Source organism: Bombina bombina, chromosome 2 (assembly GCF_027579735.1).
Source record: "Bombina bombina isolate aBomBom1 chromosome 2, aBomBom1.pri, whole genome shotgun sequence".
In the NCBI taxonomy this organism is placed as follows: Eukaryota; Metazoa; Chordata; class Amphibia; order Anura; family Bombinatoridae; genus Bombina; species Bombina bombina.
The window spans coordinates 380,496,727-380,521,822 of record NC_069500.1 but is presented as its reverse complement, the minus strand read 5'-3'; the positions used below and the strand labels follow the sequence as shown (position 1 = coordinate 380,521,822).

Here is a 25,096-nt window from a genome sequence, read left to right as displayed (position 1 = left end):
TATTTTTGGAAGATGGTGGAAAATAGGCAAAACAGGATCTTTTACATTAAGGATGGTAGCTGTTTTTCTGTCTAAAATGCCTATTTCCACACCATCATCCACCAATAACATAAGCTCCCTCTGGAACCTAGCAGTGGGATTGAAGGAAAGTTCCACATAGACATTGCAGTCACCCAGTTGTCGTTGTGCTTCCAATACATATGAACTTCTGTCCATAACAACGACGCTGCCACCTTTGTCAGAATTTTTAATGACCAGCGAGCTGTTTGACTGCAATGACCTTAGAGCTTCCCTTTCTTTGTACTTGAGATTAGATCCAATGTGGGTACTATTCTCTGAGAGTGCAGTAAGGTCCTCCAATACACGCTTATGGAACAATTCCAGCTGTTTACCCCTTGATTGAATGGGGTAAAAGTTGGATTTAATGTTAGTAAGCTGTCCTTTGGCACGTTCATATGGAGTATCAAGTGTATCAGTACTGTCTAGTGTCCTTAGCGTTAACATGCTACGCGTGTCCTCAAAATTTAGGAGGTGTATCTCCTCCAGACCATCCCTGATAAGTGTAAGCTGTCTTACAAACTTATTTACATCATATATCGGTGCATATATATTAGGGATGCACCGATACCGATACTAGTATCGGTACAGATACCAAGTATTTGCATGAGTACTTGTACTCGTGCAAATGCACCGATACTTAAACCGATACCTCCACTTCCTATCCATATGCTATCTTGTGGCGTTTTTTCAAACTGCGTGTTCCCATTTCATTTTAAACTGGAGTGGAGACTAAACTAAAAATTGTTTACTACGGTTCTGCCAATACAAATTGCTGTTATTTGTATTATTGTAGGAGAGATCACTGTACCTCGTTCAGACAAACCCCTGAAGAACTGGGCAGTTAATAAACAGATTTCCAGCTCTGGCTAAAATGGGCCAAAAATATCTTTCTGCCCCATGCAGTAGTGTGAAAAGTGAAAGACTGTTCAACTTAGAGTCGAACCTCCATACAAATGTCAGATTGATGTTATATAACAGCCCTACAACCCAATTGCATCACCCCTTTAAATGTAATATTTTATTGTAATATTTTTTAGTTATAAACATGTTCAGTGAACTTTTTTATTATTTTATAATGTCTTTTGAATTACAGTCCTTTTTAATTATAAAGAAGGAATCTTAAATAATTAGTCTGTATTGTGCTTGGTAAACTTGGTAAAAAAAAAATCTGTAATTGGTATCGGCAAGTATTTGAAAACAAGTAAATATTATATAATACACACACACACACTATATATAATAATATCATATATACACACCAAGTTGAAACCCCAAAACCAACTAAAATAGTGCTGTAAGTATAGCCGAGAAAATTATTTAGAAAAGCTAAACTCAGATTAACAAGTTTAAGAGAAAATATAACTGACACTAACTTTTGGGCGACAACTTTACAAAATTATTGGGGCAGTGTTTGGAGATGAGAAAGATGGAGATGAGACTGCGCATTACCTGGGATTGCTAAGCTTGGGGTCATCGAGAAACTGTGTGACCGGACTCGGGTAACTGGTGGGCAGGTAACTGGTGGGCGGGTGGTTGCGCGCGCGATGTCCTGTCTCTCTCCTGCAGGGTGTGACGACTCCCCTCCTGGACCCTGTTCCCCCCTCCCACATCATCCTCCATCTCTCCTGCAGACTCCACTTACCCGGTTAGTAACCCCGGGCTAAGCGCTCCTCTGACCATCGTATTTTTTGTAAAATCTGTGCTCACTGCTGCGCCAGGGGAGCGCTTAGCCCAGGGCATTTGAGGCTAGTTCCGGGACACAGAGCCTCAGACCGGTACTGTCCCGGTGAAACCGGGGCGGGTGGCAACCCTAAGTGAGAAGCATCTACCTACCAGTACTGATAAGGGTTTTATGAGTGTAAGTAAAATGCTCAGTACCTACAGCACGGTGTTAGATGTATATGATCTCCATTCTCCACCACAAAATGGTTGATTATATTGATATATAGAACTACATATTTTGTCAATGTATGTTAAAGGACAGTAAAGACATTGTAGTTACAAGATAGTTTTGTTGTGTTGATAGAGAACAACATATCAGACAAGTCTAACCATTTTAAAAACAAATGAATATCCTTTTACTGCAATTATTTTTCAATAGACAAACTCCACCCACCATTTGCTTTATTTGGAGGACCCAATCCAAGCTTTAGTCTGCAGACAACAAGGCTAGTCAATTTCAAAAAGTTAGTATAAAGTATATTGATTCGCAGATGTCTGATAAAGCCAATTAGGGACAGATATGTAGGAGACATAGTCTTGAGAAGTCAGCAGGGTGCATGTTCTGAAAATTAGAAATTGCTCAATTTTCAGAGCTAAATTACCAAAAAAGGGGCAAAATAAATAATGAAAGTATACCACAAAGTTGTTTCATAATGCATAACTAAACATTTTATATAAAACTCATAAGGTGTTTTATGCCCCTTTAATATACTTCACTAGCAGAAGAAAAAAGTCTGTAATAGCATAGTAAAGAGCCAGCAGTATACTTAAAAGACAACTCAATGAAGAATTGCATAATTAACAAGTACATAATACAAAGACAATGCAATAGCACTTAATCTGAATTTTTAATAACCAGTAGATTTTTTTTCTGACAAATGTACTTTTTCTCCAATTTTCCATCCCCTGTATCATGTGACAAACTTCAGCCAATCACAGACTAGTATACGTATAACCTGTTAGCTTCTGCCCATGCTCAGTAGGATCTTGTTCCCCAGAAAGTGTGAATATCCAAAGACTGTGCACAATTTGATAATGGAAGTATATTGGAAAGTGTCTTAAAACTGCATGCTCTTTCTAAAGCATTAACGTTTATTTTGACTTGAATGTCCCTTTAATTGTATAGAATTTAAGAAAAAGTAAAATCATGTATGCCTTTTTATAAATTAGTATTTTTACCCTTTATCTGTAGAATTACATAAACTAAATACGGTGAAAAAAGTGCACTTACTAAAAATCTGCAAAGCCTTTAAAAAAAAAAAAAACTTAAATGGACAGTCTAGTCAAAATTAAACTTTTATGATTCAGATAGGGCGTGCAATTTTAAACAACTTTTCATTTTATTTTTATCATCAAATTTGCTTTGTTCCCTTGATATTCTTCTTTGAAAGCAAAACCTAGGTAGGCTCATATGCTAAATTTTAAGCACTTGAAGGCCGCCTCTTCTCAGTGCATTTTCCACAGCTAGACAGCGTTAGTTGATGTGTGCCATATAGATAACATTGTGCTCCCTCCCGTGGAGTCAGCACTGATTGGCTAAAATGCAAGTCTGTCAAAAGAGCTGAAATAAGGAGGCAGTCTGCAGAGGCTTAGATACAAGGTAATAATAGAGGTAAAAAAAGTGTGTATTAAAGTGAAGGTAAACTTTGATAAATGAAAAAATGTTTTTAAAAAAATACTATTAAAAACAGGGGCACTTTCATTCATCAAAGTTTACAAAGCAGACATTTTGATTAAAAACTTACCTCTCTTCTTTGCACAGCCTGAGCAGCGTCCCCCACACGGAGATCCTCTCTTCGCACGTCATCAATGACTAATCCAGCTTCCTCCAATCACAGCTTTCCCCCCAGGGTAGTCATTGCCTGAGGCCATGCAATGATTGGAGGAAGCTGGATTAGTCATTGATGACGTGTGAAGAGGGGATTTCCAGGAGGGGGAAGCTGCTCTGGCTGTCAAAAGAAAAAAGAGGTAAGATTTTAATCAAAAAGGCTGCTTTGTAAACTTTGATGAATGAAAGTGCCCCTGTTTTTAATAGTATTTTTAAAAAACGGGCTTTCATTGATTAAAGTTTACCTTCACTTTAATATAACTGTGTTTGTTATGCAAAACTGGGGAATGGATAATAAAAGGCTTTAAAAGGACCAGTATACTCAGGGAAGGGAGATAAATTACATCCTCAATGGCAATACATAAGTTATAGTTGATGCAAAACCAAATATATCAATTTAAAAACTATTATTTTTTTTGCCTTATACAGTAATATTCCTCCATAGCTGTAGTTCTCAAGGCTCCTGGAATGCCCTGGTAGAAGGGATGGTCAACTAAATATGTTTTACACCCCCCACCCCTCCAGCCAATCCATTGTAGTGATGCAAATTACGGATTTTCATAGTGTAAATGTGCAATCGGCATATAACGCGTGCTATGCATCTTGACAGAGCACTTTATACTGTGGGCGCACGTCACATGTCATTCAGAATAGTTTTGTTAGCGCTCACGACAACAAGCGCATTGAAGACTAATAAAGTGCACACATACAAACCAATAAGGATATTTGATATTTGAGGGGGGAAAATAGTGAAAAAGGCACCAATAAAAAGTAATTACAGCCCTGCATTTACACGCTGAAACCCAGCTTATTTTCAGTAAGTAAGGAGATAGAGCTCTCTCATCCTGTGACAGTTATATAAATAAGACAACATTCACTTTATACAAAGCTCACTAATTGTTTAAGGAGCTACACTAGACTCTTTCAATTTTGCACAGAGCTAAGTGTGACTGGTGTTGCCAAATCAGCCATGTTTTTCTGGACATTTATGAGTTACTCATGGTGCAGGGAAGAACATGGATAGTGTTGTTGAGCAGCACTGTGTTATGTCCAGAGGTACAATGCATGTTCCTCCCTACACACCCTGCAGCATGTGTAACTCATAACGGTCGAGTAAGACATGACTGAGATGGCAACCCTAGCTATGACTCTTTATTCCTGCAAATTAGCACTGATCTGCATATAGTTCTAAGCCCCAGCTAATAAATAGGGTTAAGGGGTTAACAAAGGATACTGAGACAACACAGCAATTTGTATAATATAAAGTATATTGAAAAGTATTTTTTTTTTTTTTTTTTAAATGGCATGCTCTATCTGAATCATAAACTTCAAAATTTGACTTTACTTTCCCTTTAAGAGCCAGTCCGAAAATAAAGGCACAAGCTACACATTCTTTAGAAGGTAGAAAGGGTTTTATGTGTTTTTGGAACATATATAGCTATGTAAGCTTAAAGTGGCAATAAAAGGTGAGATAAATAGTTTATAAGCAAAATTATAGTATACTATCCCTACTATCCCTTTATGATTATGAAAACATTTCTACACGTGTGCCAAAGGCGATTTCTGTTATTTGCATATGTCCTGCTCAAATATAAGATGAGCGGTGTATGATAAAAAATTAGGAAGTAGCAACTGTTAGAACAGGGCAGAACAGCAGCCTTACTGTTTCCGGCAAGATTGAGATTACAAACCTCGAGAGGACCACTGTTTTTTGACTCGCCTAACTTGCTCAAGCTCCACCTGCAAAAAGAGGGGGAGAGAGGGCAAGGGGCAAATGAAAATGAAGATGACTCTGATGCTTAGGACTGGGTTCTTTGCCTGGTCGATAGAAAATGATCATTAACGGATAAGCAACAATATTGCAATGAAGAAATGTATCCTTGCAAAGTGAGGGGGGGGGACCCACTTTATTGTTGGACAGGAAAGTTAGTCCATTGTTGAACTGTTGGGTTTGTTAAGAGGGGAGGTTATTGTTCATTTAGTTCTAAATGTATGCACTGTTTACCGCATTTGTGTCATTTAATTTTGTGTACTAACTATCTGTATTAGGAAAAGAGCTGACCGGGCCTGCCTCTGGGTGCCACCTTGGAGGGGAGGGTAGAATTACCGGTAATAAGCACAGTAACGGTGAGTACCACATCTTTACGTATACTCTGGAATCAATATGCAACACTACACAAGCATAAGATTCACCCACGAAGATAAAACACCATAAATAAATATACACGAACATATAAAATGAGACTGACCACATGGAATGTGGGTGGGATTACATCCCCAATTAAGAGAAAGGCTATACTCAGACATTTGAACACCTTAAAGACAGACATAGCAATACTTGAAGAAACTCACCTCTCGCAGAAAGAACATCAAAAACTCAGACAGGGCTGGGTGGGGGAGGTGCTACACACAACTTACGAAAAAAAAAGGGCCAGAGGAGTGGCGATCCTCTTCCGCAGAGGTCTAGACTACACTATCTCGCAATCTCTAGTTGATACTGAAGGCAGATTTGTAATGGTAAATATGACAATAGGGGAACTTCGAATGGTTATCTGTGGGGTGTATGGTCCACATACTGAAAAGAAAACTTTTCTCACACAGTTACAGACCAAGCTTATACAGTTGGCAGACCTTCCATTGGTGGTAGGGGGAGACTTCAATATTGCCCCACAAACGCCAGCAGATAGGTTCCGAAACCCAAACTTCACATCACAACACCGAATAGAATACAAAGGATCTAAGAGGGAAACACGTATCCTACACAACTTCAAGGGCTCCTTGTCACTGTCAGACGTCTGGAGAGATAGAAACCCAGAAGCGTGAGACTACACTTGCCTACACCCAGCAAAAACTACCCTATCACGTATAGACTATTTTCTAATCACCAAATCTTTTTGCTCCCGTATAACAGATACTAAAATTGATCCTATAACAATCTCAGACCATGCACCAGTCTCCTTACAAATAGACACTGATATTTCACACAAACGAGGACATAGATGGAAATTCCCGACACATCTATACCATGATCTTAACTTGCGCAGGCACCTAATAGGAGAGTGGCTGGTGTATAGGGACCTCAACGCCGAACATGTGAATAATATCTCACTTTTCTGGGAAACGGCAAAAGCAGTCCTGAGGGGGGTGGTGACAGCATATGCAGCCAAAGTTAGGAAAAAATGTAGAGCGAGAGGGGAACTCCTTCTGCGGCAATTACTTAATGCCAGAAACAAATACTTGCGTAATCCCACCACACAGAACAGACTCAAATATAGAAAGACCAAAGACCTTAGAGACACCTACCTCATCCAAACCACGATTTCCGCTCAAAACCGCTCACAGGCCAAATTCTATAGGTATGGAAACCGTACTGGGAAACTATTAGCAAGACTCACTAGGTTAGATAGGAAACCTAACAACATCTTAGCTATTAAAGACAAAGACAACATACTCACCCAAGACTCAGAAATACAACAAGCATTCACCTCATACTACTCGAACTTATATGACTCACAAGACATTGACCCAGGAAAGAAAGAACAATTCTGGAGAGACTTGACACTGCCACAGCTAAGCGAAGACTACGTACAAAAACTCAATGCCCCAATCCAACCATTAGAAATCACCAAGGCTATCAATTCACTCCCTCTAGAGAAATCCCCGGGGCCTGATGGCCTTCCTGGAGAATTCTATAAAATGCTCAGTACAGAAACTGCAGACACCCTAGCCCTACTATTTAATGCAATCCTAGAAGGGAAAACAAATTTATCCAACAGATTTGCAGAGGCAAACATTACGGTCCTTCCCAAACCTGACAGAGACCCATTGTTAACGGCATCCTATAGGCCAATCTCCCTGCTAAACTCTGACTACAAATTATTCACGAAAATACTGGCCAATAGATTAGCAGAAGTCCTTCCCCTCCTAATTCATGAAGATCAAACTGGGTTTGTAAAAGGGAGGTCAGCAGTAAAAAACATGAGAAAACTACAACTGGTATTATCACATTTTTGGGAGCAGGAGGGAGGAAACAGGCAGAAGAGTGCGGGGGAGGCATGTTTGATTCTAGTAGACGCAGAAAAAGCCTTCGATAAGATACTATGGGACCATTTATTTACCACCCTTAAAAAATTCGGACTGAAGGGATCCTACATGAGAGCTATCGAGACCATTTACAGTACCCCCCAGGCGGCTCTCACCACTTCTGTTTGACCTGGCGCTTGAACCACTGGCGATTAAGATTAGGAAGGAAGCAGAGGGATTGACCATAGGCAGAGACACCATACACCTGTCGCTCTTCGCTGACGACATGGTGCTGTACACAGAAAACCCCAGAGAGAACATACCTAAATTATTGACGACGATAGCTGAGTTTAGTGACATATCAGGATACCGGATAAACAAGGACAAATCAGAGCTATTATGGCTACTAAATAGGGACCCTAACACACCATTGGAAGATAACTTTAAAGTAATCACAAACACGTTTAAATATCTAGGCATTAAACTAACAAAAGATCCCAATCAATGGTATACAATAAATTTCAAACCATTATTGCAGAACCTCAAACAAATGCTCCTGAATTGGACGCCATTGCCACTGACCCTGACAGGAAGGATAGGGCTGATAAAGATGACCCTGTTCCCCAAACTTCTCTACACCCTACAAATGCTGCCAGAGCTACTTCATAAGCAAGATCTCAAGACACTAAACTTCATTTGGTGGGGGAAAAAACATAGAATCAGTTACCAAAAGCTAACATGTCAACCAGAGCAGGGGGGGCTAGGACTCCCCAACATAGAATATTACAACTGGGCAACCCTTTCAAAATATGTGATGGATTGGCTAGTGGATGGGGGACAATTTACTAACAAGTCGCTGGAGACAGCATTTATCAAACCATGGTCGCTTAAAATGCTCCCACACATGAACAGGGCACAGGTAGAGCCCATTATCAGGGGGGCGGGCCTTTTTAGTAATCCAATAAAGGCTTGGTGGAAGTTATGTGGGACTCTCGGAGTCTCACATGGCAGTACAGTTTACTTGCCCCTGGGGGGTAACCCAGATTTCCCCGCAGGATTTACCACTAAACCATTTAAACAATGGGAAAAATGGGGGGTAACAACCCTAAAACATGTCTTATCAGGTAACGGGTCCACAGTCAGACCATTTATAGAACTGCAGAATGACTATGGCATACCAAACTCCCACCACTTCGCCTACCTACAGGTAAAACACTACGCGCAAGGTCTACTGAAAGCCGGTAATATGATGGAAATAGACTGTGACATTTATAAACTCTTAAGGTTGACAAAGGGAGGGGTGACCTCCATCTCGCATACCTACAACACGCTCCAATCAAAAGTACACAAAGCCAATATCGCACATTTACAAACTGCCTGGGGGAACCTGGTGGGACATGACATCACAGATACATGTGTAGTGCAGAGTTTTGTCGAGGTGAGGGAGGCATCGCTCTCAAATGACATAAGAGAATCCCACACCAAACTAGTCCACAATGCATACATAACCCCCAAAATATTCCACAAGTGGAAGAGTGATACATCAGGGCTGTGCCCGAAATGTTCCAACCCTAACCCAAACATTACTCACATGATATGGAACTGCCCGAAACTAACGAAATTCTGGGGCATGGTGCAGAGGTGGGTGGAAACATGCACAGGGGAAAATATTCACTTATCAAACGAGTCAGTGATATTTCTAAACCATCAAACGAAGATACCGAGATACACAAGATTCATAAACAATGTAATTCTACTCACTAGAAAACTCATCTTGCAGCACTGGATGTCACAGGCATCACCAAGCCTAACACAACTCAAAGACACCCTGAGAAAACAAATGATTTATGAGCAACTGGACACTCAGGGAGACATAACACACAGAACAAAAAAATTCATAACCAAATGGGAACCCTTCATCACCACTTTAGACACAGCGAACCAAAAACAAATAATCTATCCATTCAAAGACACAGAATACATACTGAATGCACAACTACATGGGAAATGGAACATATTTACCTAAAAGACCAGAATCAGCAACCATGATCGGTGGCGGTACAGGGACAGACACATAGAGAACCGGGGTGGCACCCGGGGGGGGGGGTCCAGGAATAAGGTAAGCTCTGAGGAGGGAGGGGAACTGGCAGGATGGATATTAGAAGAATGAGATAGAATCAGATTAAGTATCCAGTAGGTATGATACCAACATGTTACCCTGCATATCAAGAACTGATTTATGTTATAATCTAACTTAGTGAGTGATAATAACAATTAGGTGGGGTGTGAGAAGGAGCCTAAAAGGGATGGAGAAAGGATCTCCAAGGAAAAATACTGGAAAACTGAGATGCTAATGTATTGAATAGACATGCCATCATACTGTATCTAGCTGAATGACTCTGTAATTCTAGATGTTTGTCTATGTACTTGGCATTGGAAAAATAAAATATTTAAAAAAAAAAAAATTAGGAAGTAGTAAGTTAACCTCTTTATGTATTGGTCTTGGCAAGTCAAAACAAAAGTCCACTTTTTTTTTTTATTGTTGTTGTTTTCACTCCAGTCCTCTATCTAGGAGACTTTATGCATAACTTACATAATCACAATGGCTATTGTGACAGACGACAAAAGGGACAGGTAAAAGAAACACATCATAATCTTGTTTTCTCCAATTCTTTTTTAATAGCTAAAAATCCACTTGGCATTGATTCAACAAGGTGTTAGAAACATTCCTCAGACATTTTGGTCCATATTGACATTATCACGCAGTTGCTGCAGATCTGTCGACTGCACGCCCATGATGCAAATCTCCCGTTCCATCACATCCAAAAGGTGCTCTATTGGATTGAGATCTGGTGACTGTGGAGGCCATTGGACAGTGAACTCATTGTCATGTTCAAGAAACCAGTTTGAGAAGATTTGAGCTTTGTAACATGGCACATTATCCTGCTGGAAGTAGCCATCAGAAGATGGGTACACTGTAGTCATAAAGGGATGGACATGGTCAGCAACAATACTCAGGGTAGGCCGTGGCTCACTTGGTACTTAGGTGCCCAAAATGTACCAAGAAAATATCCCCAAAACCATTATACCACCACCAGCCTGAACCGTTGATACAAGGCAGGATGGATCCATGCTTTCATGTTGTTTATGCCAAATTCTGACCCTACCATCTGAATGTCGAAGCTGAAATCGAGACTCATCAGACCAGGCAACATTTTTTCAGTTTCCTGTTCTTTGCTGACAGGAATGGCACCTGGTGTGGTCTTCTGCTGCTGTAGCCCATCTGCATCAAGGTTTGACGTGTTGTGCGTTCAGAGATGGTATTCTGCATACCTTGGTTGTGTGGTTATTTGAGTTACTGTTGCCTTTCTATCATCTAGAACCAGTCTGCCCATTCTCCTCTGAGTTCTGACATCAACAAGGCATTTTAGTCCACACAACTGCCGCTCACTGGATATTTTCTCTTTTTCGGACCATTCTCTGTAAAACCTAGAGATGATGCATGAAAATCCCAGTAGATCATCAAATTTTGAAATACTCAGACCAGCGCAACTGGCACCAACAACCATGCCACATTCAAAGTCACTTAAATCCCCTTTCTTCTCCATTCTGATGCTCTTTTTGAACTTCAGCAAGTCGTCTTTGTCATGAGATGCAGGACACAGTATGGAAGGTATAACTCGGTTTTATTGCAGAGCACAGAAGTAACAGACTGCATAACACATCCAGCTTGATAACTGCAACACAGATTATAACGGCCCCAGGCCACGCACCCTTCCAGTGACGTCACACCCCCACTCTCATCACATCTCCCCCATTCTCAAAGAACAAAACATACACAATTTTTTTTCTGAATACAACAGATAACAAGGTATAAAAGAACACATATATGAATAACAAAATATACAATCCTGTCTTGGGTATCAGGGAAGACTACCCTAGTCCACAGTGACCATGGGATTATTCTGCCCATTCTTCTGGTCACTGCTCTAACTACAGTGCTAATCTCGGTAGCAGACTGGAAGTTTCACAACTCTTCCACGTGACGTAATTTTACAAGAACTATCTTCTGATGCAGTAGTAGGTAATTGAGAGTCCGATTAAAGCACTGAAGTATCCCCGCTGTGGTCTTGCTGCAGGGAAATTACCCTCTTATAATAGGGGATCCCACCGGCTGTGGCTCCGAAGCATCCACTCCCAAACTCTCAGGTACTGGCTGAAGAGGTCTTCTATTTCGGCATATGACAGTCCCTCCCTCAGTAAGGACTACATATGACCTTGGTTCTGGGGAGTGTCCTATTACAGTGGCTGGCATCTTCCATTTCTTTTCATCATCTTGTTTAACTCTGACACTGACCCACATTCAGCTCCTGCAAAGGTCTCACAGAGTGTTTTCTGTTGTAAAAGAATCGGTAGCCCCGTTTCGCCTCTTCATCCCTTCTAGGGACCTCCTCCAACGGAAAAGGAGGGGGCTGACTTGAACACACCCACAGAAGGTAGTGTGGTGCGGATCTGTTGTCCTAGCATCATCTGTGCCAGGCTATAAACCATGGCTTGTATAGGAGTCACCCTATAGGCTAGGAGAGCTAAATAGGGCACAGATTGCTTTACCTGCGGGTAATGCGGACTTGACGTAGAATGAATGAAGTCGTATTCACTGCTGAAGGAACTGAACTTCATGGAAGCAAACTGCATCCCGTTATCACTCACTAGCTCCATCGGTATGCCGTACTGGGCAAACAAACTTTTTTAAAGACGGGTGAAGACAGCCAGACTAGTGGTCTCAGTCAGGGGTGCAATCTACAAATATCTGGAATAATAGTCGATCACAACCAAGTATTTATTCCCATAGAGTTTGCACAAATCTGTGGCAATCTTTTGCCACAGGCCTGCAGGCAATGGGGTGGAAATTAAGGGCTCTCCTCTGAGTGGGCTGGCGCATTTTGAAACATATCCTGTAATTTCAGTACTGATCCCAGGCCACCACACCACTGTAGCTGCCCTTTCCCTGTACTTTGTAATGCCCAAGTGGCCATCGTGAATTCTGCTTAGCATTTCCCGCTGCATGCCGACAGGTATAACAATGCGGTCTTGGAACAGCACTAAACCGTCCAGCTCTGTGAGCTGTGCCCTCTATGACTAGTAAGAGCTCAACAACATCAAGGCTACCCAGCTCTCGGGCCAACCTCCTTTTATATACTTGATAACTTCCTGAAGATCTGTGTTAAGGCATGTCTCCCTTCTTATCGGCTCTAACTTCATCCAAGAGATGAATTTAGATGCCAGAACTGAATCCACTTACACTTTTACACTTGACTCAGTCGAAGACCCTTCAGCAGCAGCCAGCGGGAGCCTGGAAAGTGTATCTGCCACTACCAGTTTGTTTCCCCGGCAAATGCACTGCCTGAACGTTGAACCTGAGCAGCCTCATCATAAGTCTCTGACATCTTAGGGGTGTCTTGTCAATAACATAGGAATAAGAGGAACTAATGGTTTATGGTCGGTTTCCAGACTGAACTTCTCCAGACCCACTAGGTAACGTTGGAAGCGCTCAAAGGCTCAAACCGCAGCCAAGCATTCTTTCTTAATTTGGGCGTATTTTAATTCTGCAGCCATCAGTGTACAGGAGCAGTAAACAAGCTAGCTTATTCTCATTTAACTGCAGTAGAGCGGCTCCTAATCCATAACTGCTTGCATCAGCACTAACCACAGTCTTTTTGGTAGGGTCATAGAACCCCAGCACTGTGGCAGACCCCAGCAGGGACTTGACCAGTGTAAAGGCCTCTTCTTGTGGTGGTCCCCAAACCCAGGCAACATCTTTTTTTCAACAATTTGGTGATAGAGTGAAACACTGTAGACAAATCTGGTAGGAACTTACCCCCATAATTCACAAGGCCCAATACTTTTATCCGCTCATGTACGTCTGAAGGACTTTTCATCTGTTCAATAGCAAGGATTTTGTTAGAGGCCAGCTTGATACCATCTTTATTAATGATGTGCCTAAAAAAGCATAATTCAGATTTTCTGAAATGGCATTTTTCTTTATTCAATTTCAGGGCGAACTCTCTGATGGTCTGCAGCACACAGCTTAACCACTGATTGTGTTCTTCCAGGGTGGACCCATACACCAGGATATCATCCATGACGACTACCGTGCCCTTGTGATCCCTCAGGAGGGAACTAATTTCTCTTTGAAAAATTTCAAGGGCAGAGGATATCCCAAACGGGAGTCTGCAAAAGCAAAACCCGACCTACCGGTGTAATGAAGGTAGTCAGTTTGCGGCACTTCGGGTCTATAGGTATCTGCCAGAAGCCGCTGGAAGCATCAAGTGTAGAAAATAATTTTGCCCCAATATCGGAGCTATGTCTTCAAGCGTCGGCAGCACATCTCTCCCTTTTCACGGCCTCATTCAGCCATTTAAAATCTACGCAGATGCGTACCTTCCCATTCTTCTTTGCAACGGGCACAATGGGAGCACACCAGTCAGTTGCTTCGGCCACATCTAAAATAACTACCATGTTCTTCATTCGCAGAAGATCCTTCTCCACTTGAGGCATGAGCGGGAATGGAATTCTACAAGGAGTAGTAATACTATATGGGACTGCATCAGCTTTAAGTGAAATTCGGACTGGCTCGCAGTTCAACAGGTCCAATTCTGGCGACGAGGCCCAGACTACAGGCTTCTTTCCTGCTCAATAGTTTGTAAACACACTGCTCTCTGATTACATGTACGGCTAGCGAGACATTTTCCCACACAATTGATGCAGCCTCCTGGACTGTGAACCTTCGTTGTGACTTTCACAAGCTGAGGCTGTCGAGAAAGTTTAATGAATGCTGCAAGGGACATAAATGTAATGTCTGCTCCTGTGTCAATCTTAAAGGCAACCTTGGCTCCCATCACTGTAAGGGTAACCCGACAATCTTCGTCTGAACCGGACTGTTCTACAACAGGCCCTACAAAGGACACCTCTTGAGATTCTTAGTCACTGTCCACCTGCATCTCTTTAATGCTCAGTTTTACACACCACTTCAAAATGGCTCATCCGGTTAAACTTACTATATCTTTTGTCTTTAGCAGGGCATATAACATTTGCTTCATGGGTACGCTTACACCACGTGCAACAAGTCTGCTGCACCCACTTCTGGGCCTATTTGCTTTTTTACCAGTTCACTCTGGAGGGCCATCCTAATAGTCCCATCTAACGTCAATTCAGCCTCCAACTGTAACTTCAGTGAGGCTTCTGCAATTCCTATAACTATTCTGTCTCTGATTTGCTCTTCCTTAGCAGCTCCAAACTCACAGAATTCAGCTAATTCATACAGGCTGCGCACAAATGACTCCACAGATTCCCCCACACGCTGGGCGCGTTTGTGGAAACAAGCCCTCTCAAAAATCACATTTCTTTTGGGCACAAAATGGGCACTGAGTTTATTCATAACTATCTCAAAGTCAAATTATTCCCCTTCTTGGAATGTAAAAGGCATTAAACACTTTCCCCATAGAGTATAGAAGAGAACTAACATGTACTTCACCACTCTCTTTGTCCAGCTTGGAAGTAATCCTTAAAGGGACACTGAACCCAATTTTTTTCTTTCATGATTCAGATAGAGCATGCAATTTTAAGCAACTTTCTAATTTACTTCTATTATCAATTTTTCTTTGTTCTCTTGCTATCTTTATTTTAAAAGCAGGACTGTAAATCTTAGCAGCCATCCCATTTTAGGTTCAGCACCATGGATAGCGCTTGCTTATTGGATGCTTACATTTACCCACCAATAAGCAACCATAACACAGGTTCTCAACCAAAAATGGGCCGGCTCCTATGCATCACATACCTGCTTTTTAAATAAAGATAGCAAGAGAACGAAGAAAAATTGATAAGCTGCAGGCTGAGAAATTAAAAGGCTCAGGTGGAGTAAATTTCGACATTGTCATTAATCAGGAAACAGAAGCGCAGATACGTACTTCTGACACCATGCCATGAGATGCAGGACACTGTATGGAAGGTACAAATCGATTTTATTGCAGAGCATAGAAGTAACAGACTGCATAACACATCCAGCTTGATAACTGCGACACTGATTATAACGGCCCCAGGCCACGCCCCCTTCCAGTGACATCACACCCCCACTCATCACATCTCCCCCATTTTCAAAGAACAAAACATACACATTTTTATATGTAATTATATATATATATATATATATATATATATATACTCCACAACAATTGCAGCGTCGCGCTCTATCACCTCCTCCTTACACGCTGCACGCTCTCTCACGGCACTTCTCGGAGCTCCAAGGGGGGGGGAGGAATGACGTCACCAAATCTGCTGGATATGCTGCCGAGTAGTTACTGCTTGTCCCACAGTATAGGTATGTAGAAAGATACAAAAGTAACTCAGGCACCTCCAGTAGAATTAGATAAAACGAAAGCTTTATTGAAATCCAAGTGGTAAAAACAGACGTAAAGCTTAGTCTTTGCTGACACAGCCTTAATTCTTAACATACAGTGAATAAGGACTGTTGGGTTCCTGCTGCAGACATGTTTCGTGCTAGGATAGCACTTGTTCACTGCTTACAGGATACCCAAACTCCTCCATGTTTAAATAGGGAATTTCTTAAAGGGACATGTATAATAATTCAATCATCCTAATTGTTAATTATTTCCTTATTGATTTTTACAATTCTATGTGAGCTTGGATACCAAAGTTTTGATACACTATCTCTAATTACTACTATTAAGTTTTAACTTATAAATTATCAAATTTTGTTAAGATTTAGTAAACACAATATTATCAAAGAGAATTATTTTTTATGTATTTAGCAATATTATATTTAATACAAACTGTTATTCAACATATTGTTTCCAAAAGATATATTGCTAATTCTCTCAGCAATGGTACCATGCATGGTTTAAAACCCTATTTATATAGTTATTCACCTCTTTAATGTGCACTTTATAGTCATACCTACTTTATTTGGAGACACCTAAATAAATGAAATGGGGATTCATTTAGAGGAATTTTTAGAAATAGAAATTAAGATTATAGTTAAATTAGGAAGATTTAGGTAGAATTAAAGGGGTATATATTAGGTTAGACACATAAATCAATGTCTCTTCTAAAATTCAACCCATTGGGGATAGAGGTACCAGCTGTAAAAATCCAAAAGACCTCTCTTAGGTCCAGTTTCTCCTCCCTACTACCCCCTCTCCTCCATTGTGGAACATGGTCTATTGCTTGAACTGATAATAATTTTATATCTGAATTATGGTTATCTCTAAAGTGCCGTGCAATTGGGGTGTCAGATTCAGGATCTTCAATAGATCTTAGATGTGCCAAAAATCTATCCTTTAAGGATCTTTTAGTTTTCCCAATATACTGTTTTTGGCACCCCCTACAGGTCAACATGTAAACTACATGAGTTGTAGTACAACTAAGATAAAAGTTTATCTTATGTGTTTTATTTGTGGTAGTTGAAATAAATGTGTCACCCTCCGTTACATAGTCACAGGTCTTACAAATTTTCTTTCTGCATTTAAAAAAACCTTTTCGTCGCTGTAACCAACATGTATTGCCTGATTTCCTTGTGCAATCTGAAGGTGACACATAATTTCCAATTGTTTTCCCCTTTCTTGAAACACAATCACATCCCTCTCTGACAATGTCTTTTAGTCCTGGATCCGTTTGTAGTATTGGAATATTGCGTCTAATAATTTTACATATTTCAGGATATTCCATACTATATGTTGTAATAAATTTTGGCTTGCATTTTTTATTATCAGTGTTACTACGTTTAGCTTTGTACACTAATAACATATCTCTGGACATCAGATCAACCTCATTACGGGCTTTTTTCAGTATACTACTCTCATAGCCCCTGGCCATTAATCTTTCGGTTATAATGTCTGCCTGTTTGTTATAGTCTTCAAGACTAGAGCAGTTACGCTTAGCTCGAATGTACTGCCCTTTTGGTATACCATGTATTGTATGTCTTGGATGACAAGAGTTGAATTCTAAGGTAGTGTTACCTGATGTTTGTTTCCTATATAATCTAGTTTCTAGAGAGCCTGACCTCACAAAGATGTCTATATCTAAGAAACTTATTTGTGTTGTGTTTTGTTCCCCTACAAATTTTATATCACAATGATTCATATTTAGATAATCACAAAAATTCTCAACTCCTTTTTCATCGCTGTCAATGATAAAAATCAGGTCATCTATATACCTAGCATATAGTATGACATTTTGCTTGAGGGGGTTACCATCTCCAAAGACGTGGAACCGCTCCCACCATCCCATAAAGAGATTGGCATAGCAGGGGGCAAACTTTGCCCCCATGGCGGTTCCACGCCTCTGGAGATAGAAGCTCCCCTCAAACATAAAAAAATTGTGTGTCAGCAAATATTCAATTGAGTATATAATAAATTGTTTAGTGTTGTCATCATAATTGCTTTGGCTTGTTAACATATACTCTATAGCTTTAAGCCCTTGTTCATGAGTTATAGAGGTATATAGAGAGGTTACATCTGCCACTAAGAACATATAGCTCTCTTTCCATTTTATATGTCTCAATTTCAACAATAGGTCTGTGGTATCCCTAATGTAGCTAGGCAATTTGTTAACTAGGGGTTGCAGATAGGTATCCATGAGATCTGACAGGGGCTCGTTAAGTGAGTTAATGCCCGCAATAATGGGGCGCCCAGGGGGATTGCTCATGCTTTTATGGATTTTGGGGAAGTAATGGTATATTGGGATAGTGATATTCTCCGGTAATAATGCTTCCACCATTGTTGCTGTTATTACATTATTATTTCTTGCCCTATTAACAATTTTACTCAGGATTTCCTTGTACTTGATAGATGGATTTTCCTTTAGCCGGCTATATACCTCGACATCCTGTAGCTGTCGTTTTGCCTCAGCTATATAATCTGATCTATTTAATATTACGACATTTCCGCCCTTATCCGAGGGTCGAATTATGATTTTATCATTGCTAGAGATATTATGTAATGCCTCTTTCTCTTTAATTGTCATGTTGTGTTTGGTTTTTTTTGAGTTTTCACTAAGTTCCCTAAGCTGTCCTTCTACCACTTTTTGAAAGGTCTCTACAGGATGTGTTCTGGAATTCACAGGGTAAAAATTACTCTTTTTTCTAAATTTAGAAAAATCTAGATCTCTTTTTGTAATGTATTGTTGTTCTATACCTATTTCTGATAATTCCTGTAAATCTACTATTGAACACTCTTCAGAGAAGGTTAAACCTTCCTCAGTAGATGTACTTACTACTCCTGTCTCTCTTTGTGCCTCCACAGCATTTGCGAAATGTTTCCGCAGCATCAGTTTTCTAACAAAGCGATTTACATCTAGCACTGTGTTGAATAAATTAAAATGCTGTGTAGGCACAAAGCCGAGACCTTTTGACAAAACTCTCATTTCTTCATTTGTAAGTGACACATCAGATAGGTTTATCACATCATTATTATTCATGCATATTTCTTTCTGTGAACTTCTGATCTCGTTGGATAGACCCTCTGTTGTTCTTTCTTCTTCTTTTGTTGTTTCTTGGGTGCCAATTTCTCCTTTTCTTCTTTTTCCTTTCCCCCTCTTTCCTCTGTGTATTTTTTTCTTCCTGGATTCAGTGTCCCTGTCTGTCCATTTTTTGACTGTGTTTCTTTTGGTTCTTCAAATGTGGCCTGCAATACTGTTGGTTCTTCTTCCTCTGTGTTTGTTTCCCCTTCAGATGACTCCACTTCATATTCTGTATCAGAGAACGTGACATGCTTGATCTTTTTATTTCGATTTCTAAACCATCTTCTTCCACTTTTGGGTTCTCTTCCAAAGTTGTCCACATTGTCCCATCTGTATACATTTTGATGTTCATAATCTTGTTTATCCCGATTCATCTTTCTGGATTTAAACTCCCATAATTCCTGGCGGAATGTTCTCATACTCTGTTCAAATTTCTTATCATAGAGTTTAAACTCAGGATCTTGTTGCATATCTTTTAATTTTTCTTGTACAGATTTCATTTCTTCCAGTAAATCCTTTCTTTGAGTCTGTTTGAACTCAATAAGGAGCTCAATGAGCGCAAAGGAGCAAGTATCCAAGATATTATTCAATTTACTTATGAATTCTGTGTTTAGTACTCTGAATGATGGAAATTTGCGTACTCGTAGCCCTCTTGGTATTCTTTGATTATGTTTGTAAATTAGAAAAGACTTTATGTCTAATTCCAGCTTTATATCCCTCTTTCTCAGAGAATCTATTTCAAAAAAGAGGCTATCTAGTGTATGCACAATTTCCTCCTCTGTCTCATATGTTTGTGAATCATCTCCAAACTCTGTGAGTACATATGATGTTTCACCCATGATTTAGGAATTACCCAGTGGTTATTGGTTTCTTGATGGTATACAGATTACTGTGTGAAGAGCTTATGTTATGTTGCAGTCAGATTTCCTCTTTCAACATCAGGGAAACTCAAATTAATGTGTGAGGGATTAATATTATTTTGCAGTCAAATTTCCACTTATAATATCACATAAATTGATTCAGTTCTTATATGTGAGTGTTCAGAAAAAACTCTTAAATACTCTTAGATATTAGTTTGCGATCCTCAGTCCACAGTACAAAAAACTCTCATAATAGTGTCACAAAATGAGGTGAAAAATAAATAGGGAAACCAATGATCACAAATGAACCACCGTAATGTTAATTGGCTGTGTCAGTGAAATATAACCACTCTTATCGTTCATATATGTTTATAATTCGGCAACTTCCTGCTAATACAATTGATGTTATACTTGTATGCTTCCCTTATTATCTGACATCATATAAGGTCAATCCGTAATATTTACAACTGTATAAGCTGTATCGCTACAGTTAACTTACCCCCGCTCCTCTTCAGCCGTTTCCGTGTGTGGCGTCTCCAAATAAAGTAGGTATGACTATAAAGTGCACATTAAAGAGGTGAATAACTATATAAATAGGGTTTTAAACCATGCATGGTACCATTGCTGAGAGAATTAGCAATATATCTTTTGGAAACAATATGTTGAATAACAGTTTGTATTAAATATAATATTGCTAAATACATAAAAATAATTCTCTTTGATAATATTGTGTTTACTAAATCTTAACAAAATTTGATAATTTATAAGTTAAAACTTAATAGTAGTAATTAGAGATAGTGTATCAAAACTTTGGTATCCAAGCTCACATAGAACTGTAAAAATCAATAAGGAAATAATTAACAATTAGGATGATTGAATTATTATACATGTCCCTTTAAGAAATTCCCTATTTAAACATGGAGGAGTTTGGGTATCCTGTAAGCAGTGAACAAGTGCTATCCTAGCACGAAACATGTCTGCGGCAGGAACCCAACAGTCCTTATTCACTGTATGTTAAGAATTAAGGCTGTGTCAGCAAAGACTAAGCTTTACGTCTGTTTTTACCACTTGGATTTCAATAAAACTTTCGTTTTATCTAATTCTACTGGAGGTGCCTGAGTTACTTTTGTATCTTTTTATATATATATATATATATATATATATATATATATATATATATATATATATATATATATATATATATATATATATTATTTTTTTTTCAGGGTTAGCCTTGAGAAGTCATATATATCAGGGTGCATTTACATTTGCAAGAGGTAAACTACATAAACATAAAAATAAGGAAAAAAATAATTAAAGTATATAGAAAAAAATTTTATTACACATAAATGAACATTTTCTATAAAAATCTCAACGTTTTTACTGTCCCCGCCGCAGTATTCTCAGTACTTAGATTGTTAGTGCACTTTTATGTCTGAATTTGAAAAAACAAAACCAACATTGACGTAGCCAATTCTAAAAGCAACACTAACAATACAGGTTTCATCAACTGTTTCATAGAGCAACACTTTTGCCCAAGCATTATTTATATTATTTATATTATTTACCCCTAATAAAAACGAGGGAATGTAATGGCTTGTTAGATAAGGCATCTATATATTCAATACGTAATTAAACCTATACAAAAATGTCTAAATCTATACATTAGTAGTGTATTAATACAGTCATGTCACAAAACAACCACCTTGGATTAAACTGTTTCCTAAAAGATTGTATAATTTTACCCAACAGTATTGAGACAGGTGTTGACAAATGTATTTAAAATATAGAAGACATAATGAATATTGAGGAGAGAGGCTGACATTTTAAAACTAAAACAGGAGGATCTCCTGAAATTATATACAGGAGACACAGGTTTCCACTGTCAAAAGCAGAAAGACCAGCTAATGAATAGTGTATATATATATATATATATATATATATATATATATATATATATATATATATATATATATATATATATATATATGGAAGGAATTCAAAAGTTTAAAAGGGACAGTCAACACCAAAATTGTTATTGTTTAAAAAGATAGATAATGTCTTTACTACCCATTCCCCTGATTTGCACAACCAACATTGTTATATTAAAACTTTATAACATTTAAACCTCTACATTTCTGCCTGTTTCTAAGCCTTTGCAGACAGCCTCTTATCACATGCTTTTTTATTAGCTTTTCGCAACAAGAGACTGCTAATCCATGTGAGCCGTATAGATAACATTGTGCTCTCTACCGTGGAGTTGTGGCTGACACTGCAGTGCACTAATTGGCTAAAATACAAGTCAATAGAGAATACATAAATATCCATGTGATCAGGGGGCTGTCAAAAGAGGCTTAGATACAAATTTATCACAGAGGATAAAAGTATATTTATATAATCATGTTGGCTGTGCAAAACTGGAGAATGGGTAATAAAGGGGTTATATATCTTTTTAAACAAACATTTTGTTGTTGACTGTCAGTTTAATATAACCATTTAATCGTAAAAATGCAATGTCACTACCCTTGATGCCAAAGAGGGGCTGTTGGTGTCTTTTGATGAAAACCATAACTAGGTAGGTACAGGAGCAGCAATGTACTACTGGGAACTAGCTTTTGACTGCTGTCTTTTGTCATTGGCCCACCAGATGTATTCAGCTAGCTCACAGTAGAGCATTTCTGCTCTAGAGCGGACTGCAAATACTTTGCAGGGGTAAAACACAGTTACAGGTATATGCAAACAACAGTACAATAATAAAATGTTTTCTTTTGTTTCTTCTTTTCTTTTTTAAGGCCATTTTATACTCCAAGAATGCTTTTTAATTTATTAAGATGCGCAATGCCACTATTTTGGTACATTTAAAGTTAAGTTATTAATTGCACTCATCACAAAATTAAAATATTACATACACGCATGTGTGTAAACCACCGAAACAAATATTGTGGTTTTGTTTCTATGCATCAATAAATGTCACTATGGAATGTTGTCTTCAGCAAATGTACAAAATGTGTCTTTAGAATTGATATGTCACAAGCAACAGTATTTTGTAAAATTACTACATTCCTAAACAGTAATAGGACTGTGAGTACTAGTACAGAGTTCAATCACTCCATACTTTATGAAAATAACACATCATGACACATTAGAAGGGTATATCATTCAAACATTTCTACAGTATAATTGAAATCCTTTATACAATCAATGGTAATATTTTCAGAATCACAATTACCATTGGAGTGTAACACGGTTTTTATTTTGAACGTGTATTCTTAAAAAAAAAATGAATACAAAAAAACGCTGAACAATGCTATTCCTGTTAATAAACATTAAAAGTAACTACACCTAATGACCAAATGGTCTGAGTTCTCTGTCAGTATTGAAGTTATACTGGTGTCTGTATTACAGTATTCGTCTCATTAGCGGTAACAGCCTACAGCATGCTTACTTGATTCTCTGTGCTGTGGTTGCATTGCCAGTATGCGCTCTAAGACAGGCCAGAAAGAGAAGCTTCATAGCGGACAGCACATAAGGAAGCCCTCTCTCTATGTCAGTGAGCCTCCCTGCTATGCCACGTCTGAGTCCCTCTGGTTATAAACTAAACATCAGCAGATCCGGTTCTCTGGCCTCTTAAAACCATTCATGACACACACCCAATGTGTAGAGATAAAGCGAACCGAAAGCGTATACACCTGCACGTTTCTCACTGACCCTAGCCATGTTAACAAATACACAATCCCATCTTGCTATTGTGCACCCTCGGAAACCGGTTACTGCTGTTATGGTTCCACCAGCCGTATATGCAGTATTATTTCTTAGGGATGATGCGTGGCGTAGAGTGTTAAAATGTAAAATAAATTATTTGTGCAGCATACATGTGACTATATTTTGTTTTGTTAATATGTGTAAAAGACTCATTACTCATATAAAAATATGTTTAAACGTATACAAGATGTATACTAATATAACTGTCATTGCTTACACTAATGCAACAGTGAGCATAAGCAGGAAGTACATATGAACTGATCATTATCAGGTGGATGTAATATTCGTCTATGAGCGCTAACAATAATTGCCTTTTAGCCAATGATAATTAGTAGGAAGTACACAGAAGATAAATCTGAATTTTGCTCTTTCATATGGATAATAGCCATTTTTTGAGTATGGTGTCGCTTTAAGTGCGCACAACTGTTCAGTGTTAAACATTGTGGCGCTTGTAACTGTAGGGTTGGGAAGAAATTTGGATTTGGCTGTTTTGTGGTCACCATCAGTGACTGGAAACACTACAAATTTTAACTGAATATTTCTGGCAAAATCACTTAAAGGGACATTGAACACTAAATAAATAGCTGATTTAGTCTGTGGTGTCCCCACCTATACTGAACGTTTTTGGACTTAAAAGGGATAGTAAAGTCCAAATTAAACTTTCATGATTCAGATAGGGCATGTAATTTTAAACAACTTTCTAATTTACTTTTATCACATTTGCTTTATTCTCTTGTTATTCTTAGTTTAAAGTTAAACCTAGGTAGGCTCATGTGTTAATTTCTAAGCCCTTGAAGGCTCTCTCTTAAAGGGCCACTGTAAGTAAATATTTTCTATGCCTGTTACTAACTACCCCAAATACGCTTTTTATCAATAGCTTTTCATTAACATATCTCTACCGTATATCAGAAATCTTGTCTGCAAATTTAATTGTTTTCCAAACCCACTCCGTGGGTATCCTTTGCGCTGTACCAATCCGTTTACAATACCTAGGTTTCAAAATGGCGCTTTAAACACAAAGTTATTGGTTTAAGTATTTTGAACATGCAGTGCTGAAAATAGTGGGCAGGATAACGTGACATCATCGGCGAATAAAATATATAACTTTTAGAACGTTATAAACTTTGTTTGGAGAAAATATAGGTCAGTAGGTTTTAATTAATGTTTATTAACTTTAATATGTTAGTTGTTTAGCTTAAAAATTATAACAGAAAGTAATCCTTTAACTGAATGCATTAGATAGTTTTTCACAGCGTTTCATATAAATAACATTATGCTCACGCATGTTATTTAAAGGGACAGTCAA

The 25,096-nt window shown here is 38.8% G+C and overlaps 1 protein-coding gene across 2 annotated transcripts in view; it reads right to left on the bottom strand.

Moving 5' to 3' along the window:
- The window catches only part of GLT1D1 (glycosyltransferase 1 domain containing 1), a 708,692-nt gene extending 684,934 nt beyond the window's left edge, over positions 1 to 23,758 (bottom strand). For both annotated transcript variants that reach the window (XM_053701853.1, XM_053701854.1), the window contains exon 1: positions 23,474 to 23,758. In XM_053701853.1, coding sequence (XP_053557828.1) covers positions 23,474 to 23,541 — 68 coding nt within the window. In that variant the 5' untranslated portion in view covers positions 23,542 to 23,758. The remainder of the gene's footprint in view (positions 1 to 23,473) is intronic.
- Between the last annotated feature and the right edge of the window lie 1,338 nt (positions 23,759 to 25,096).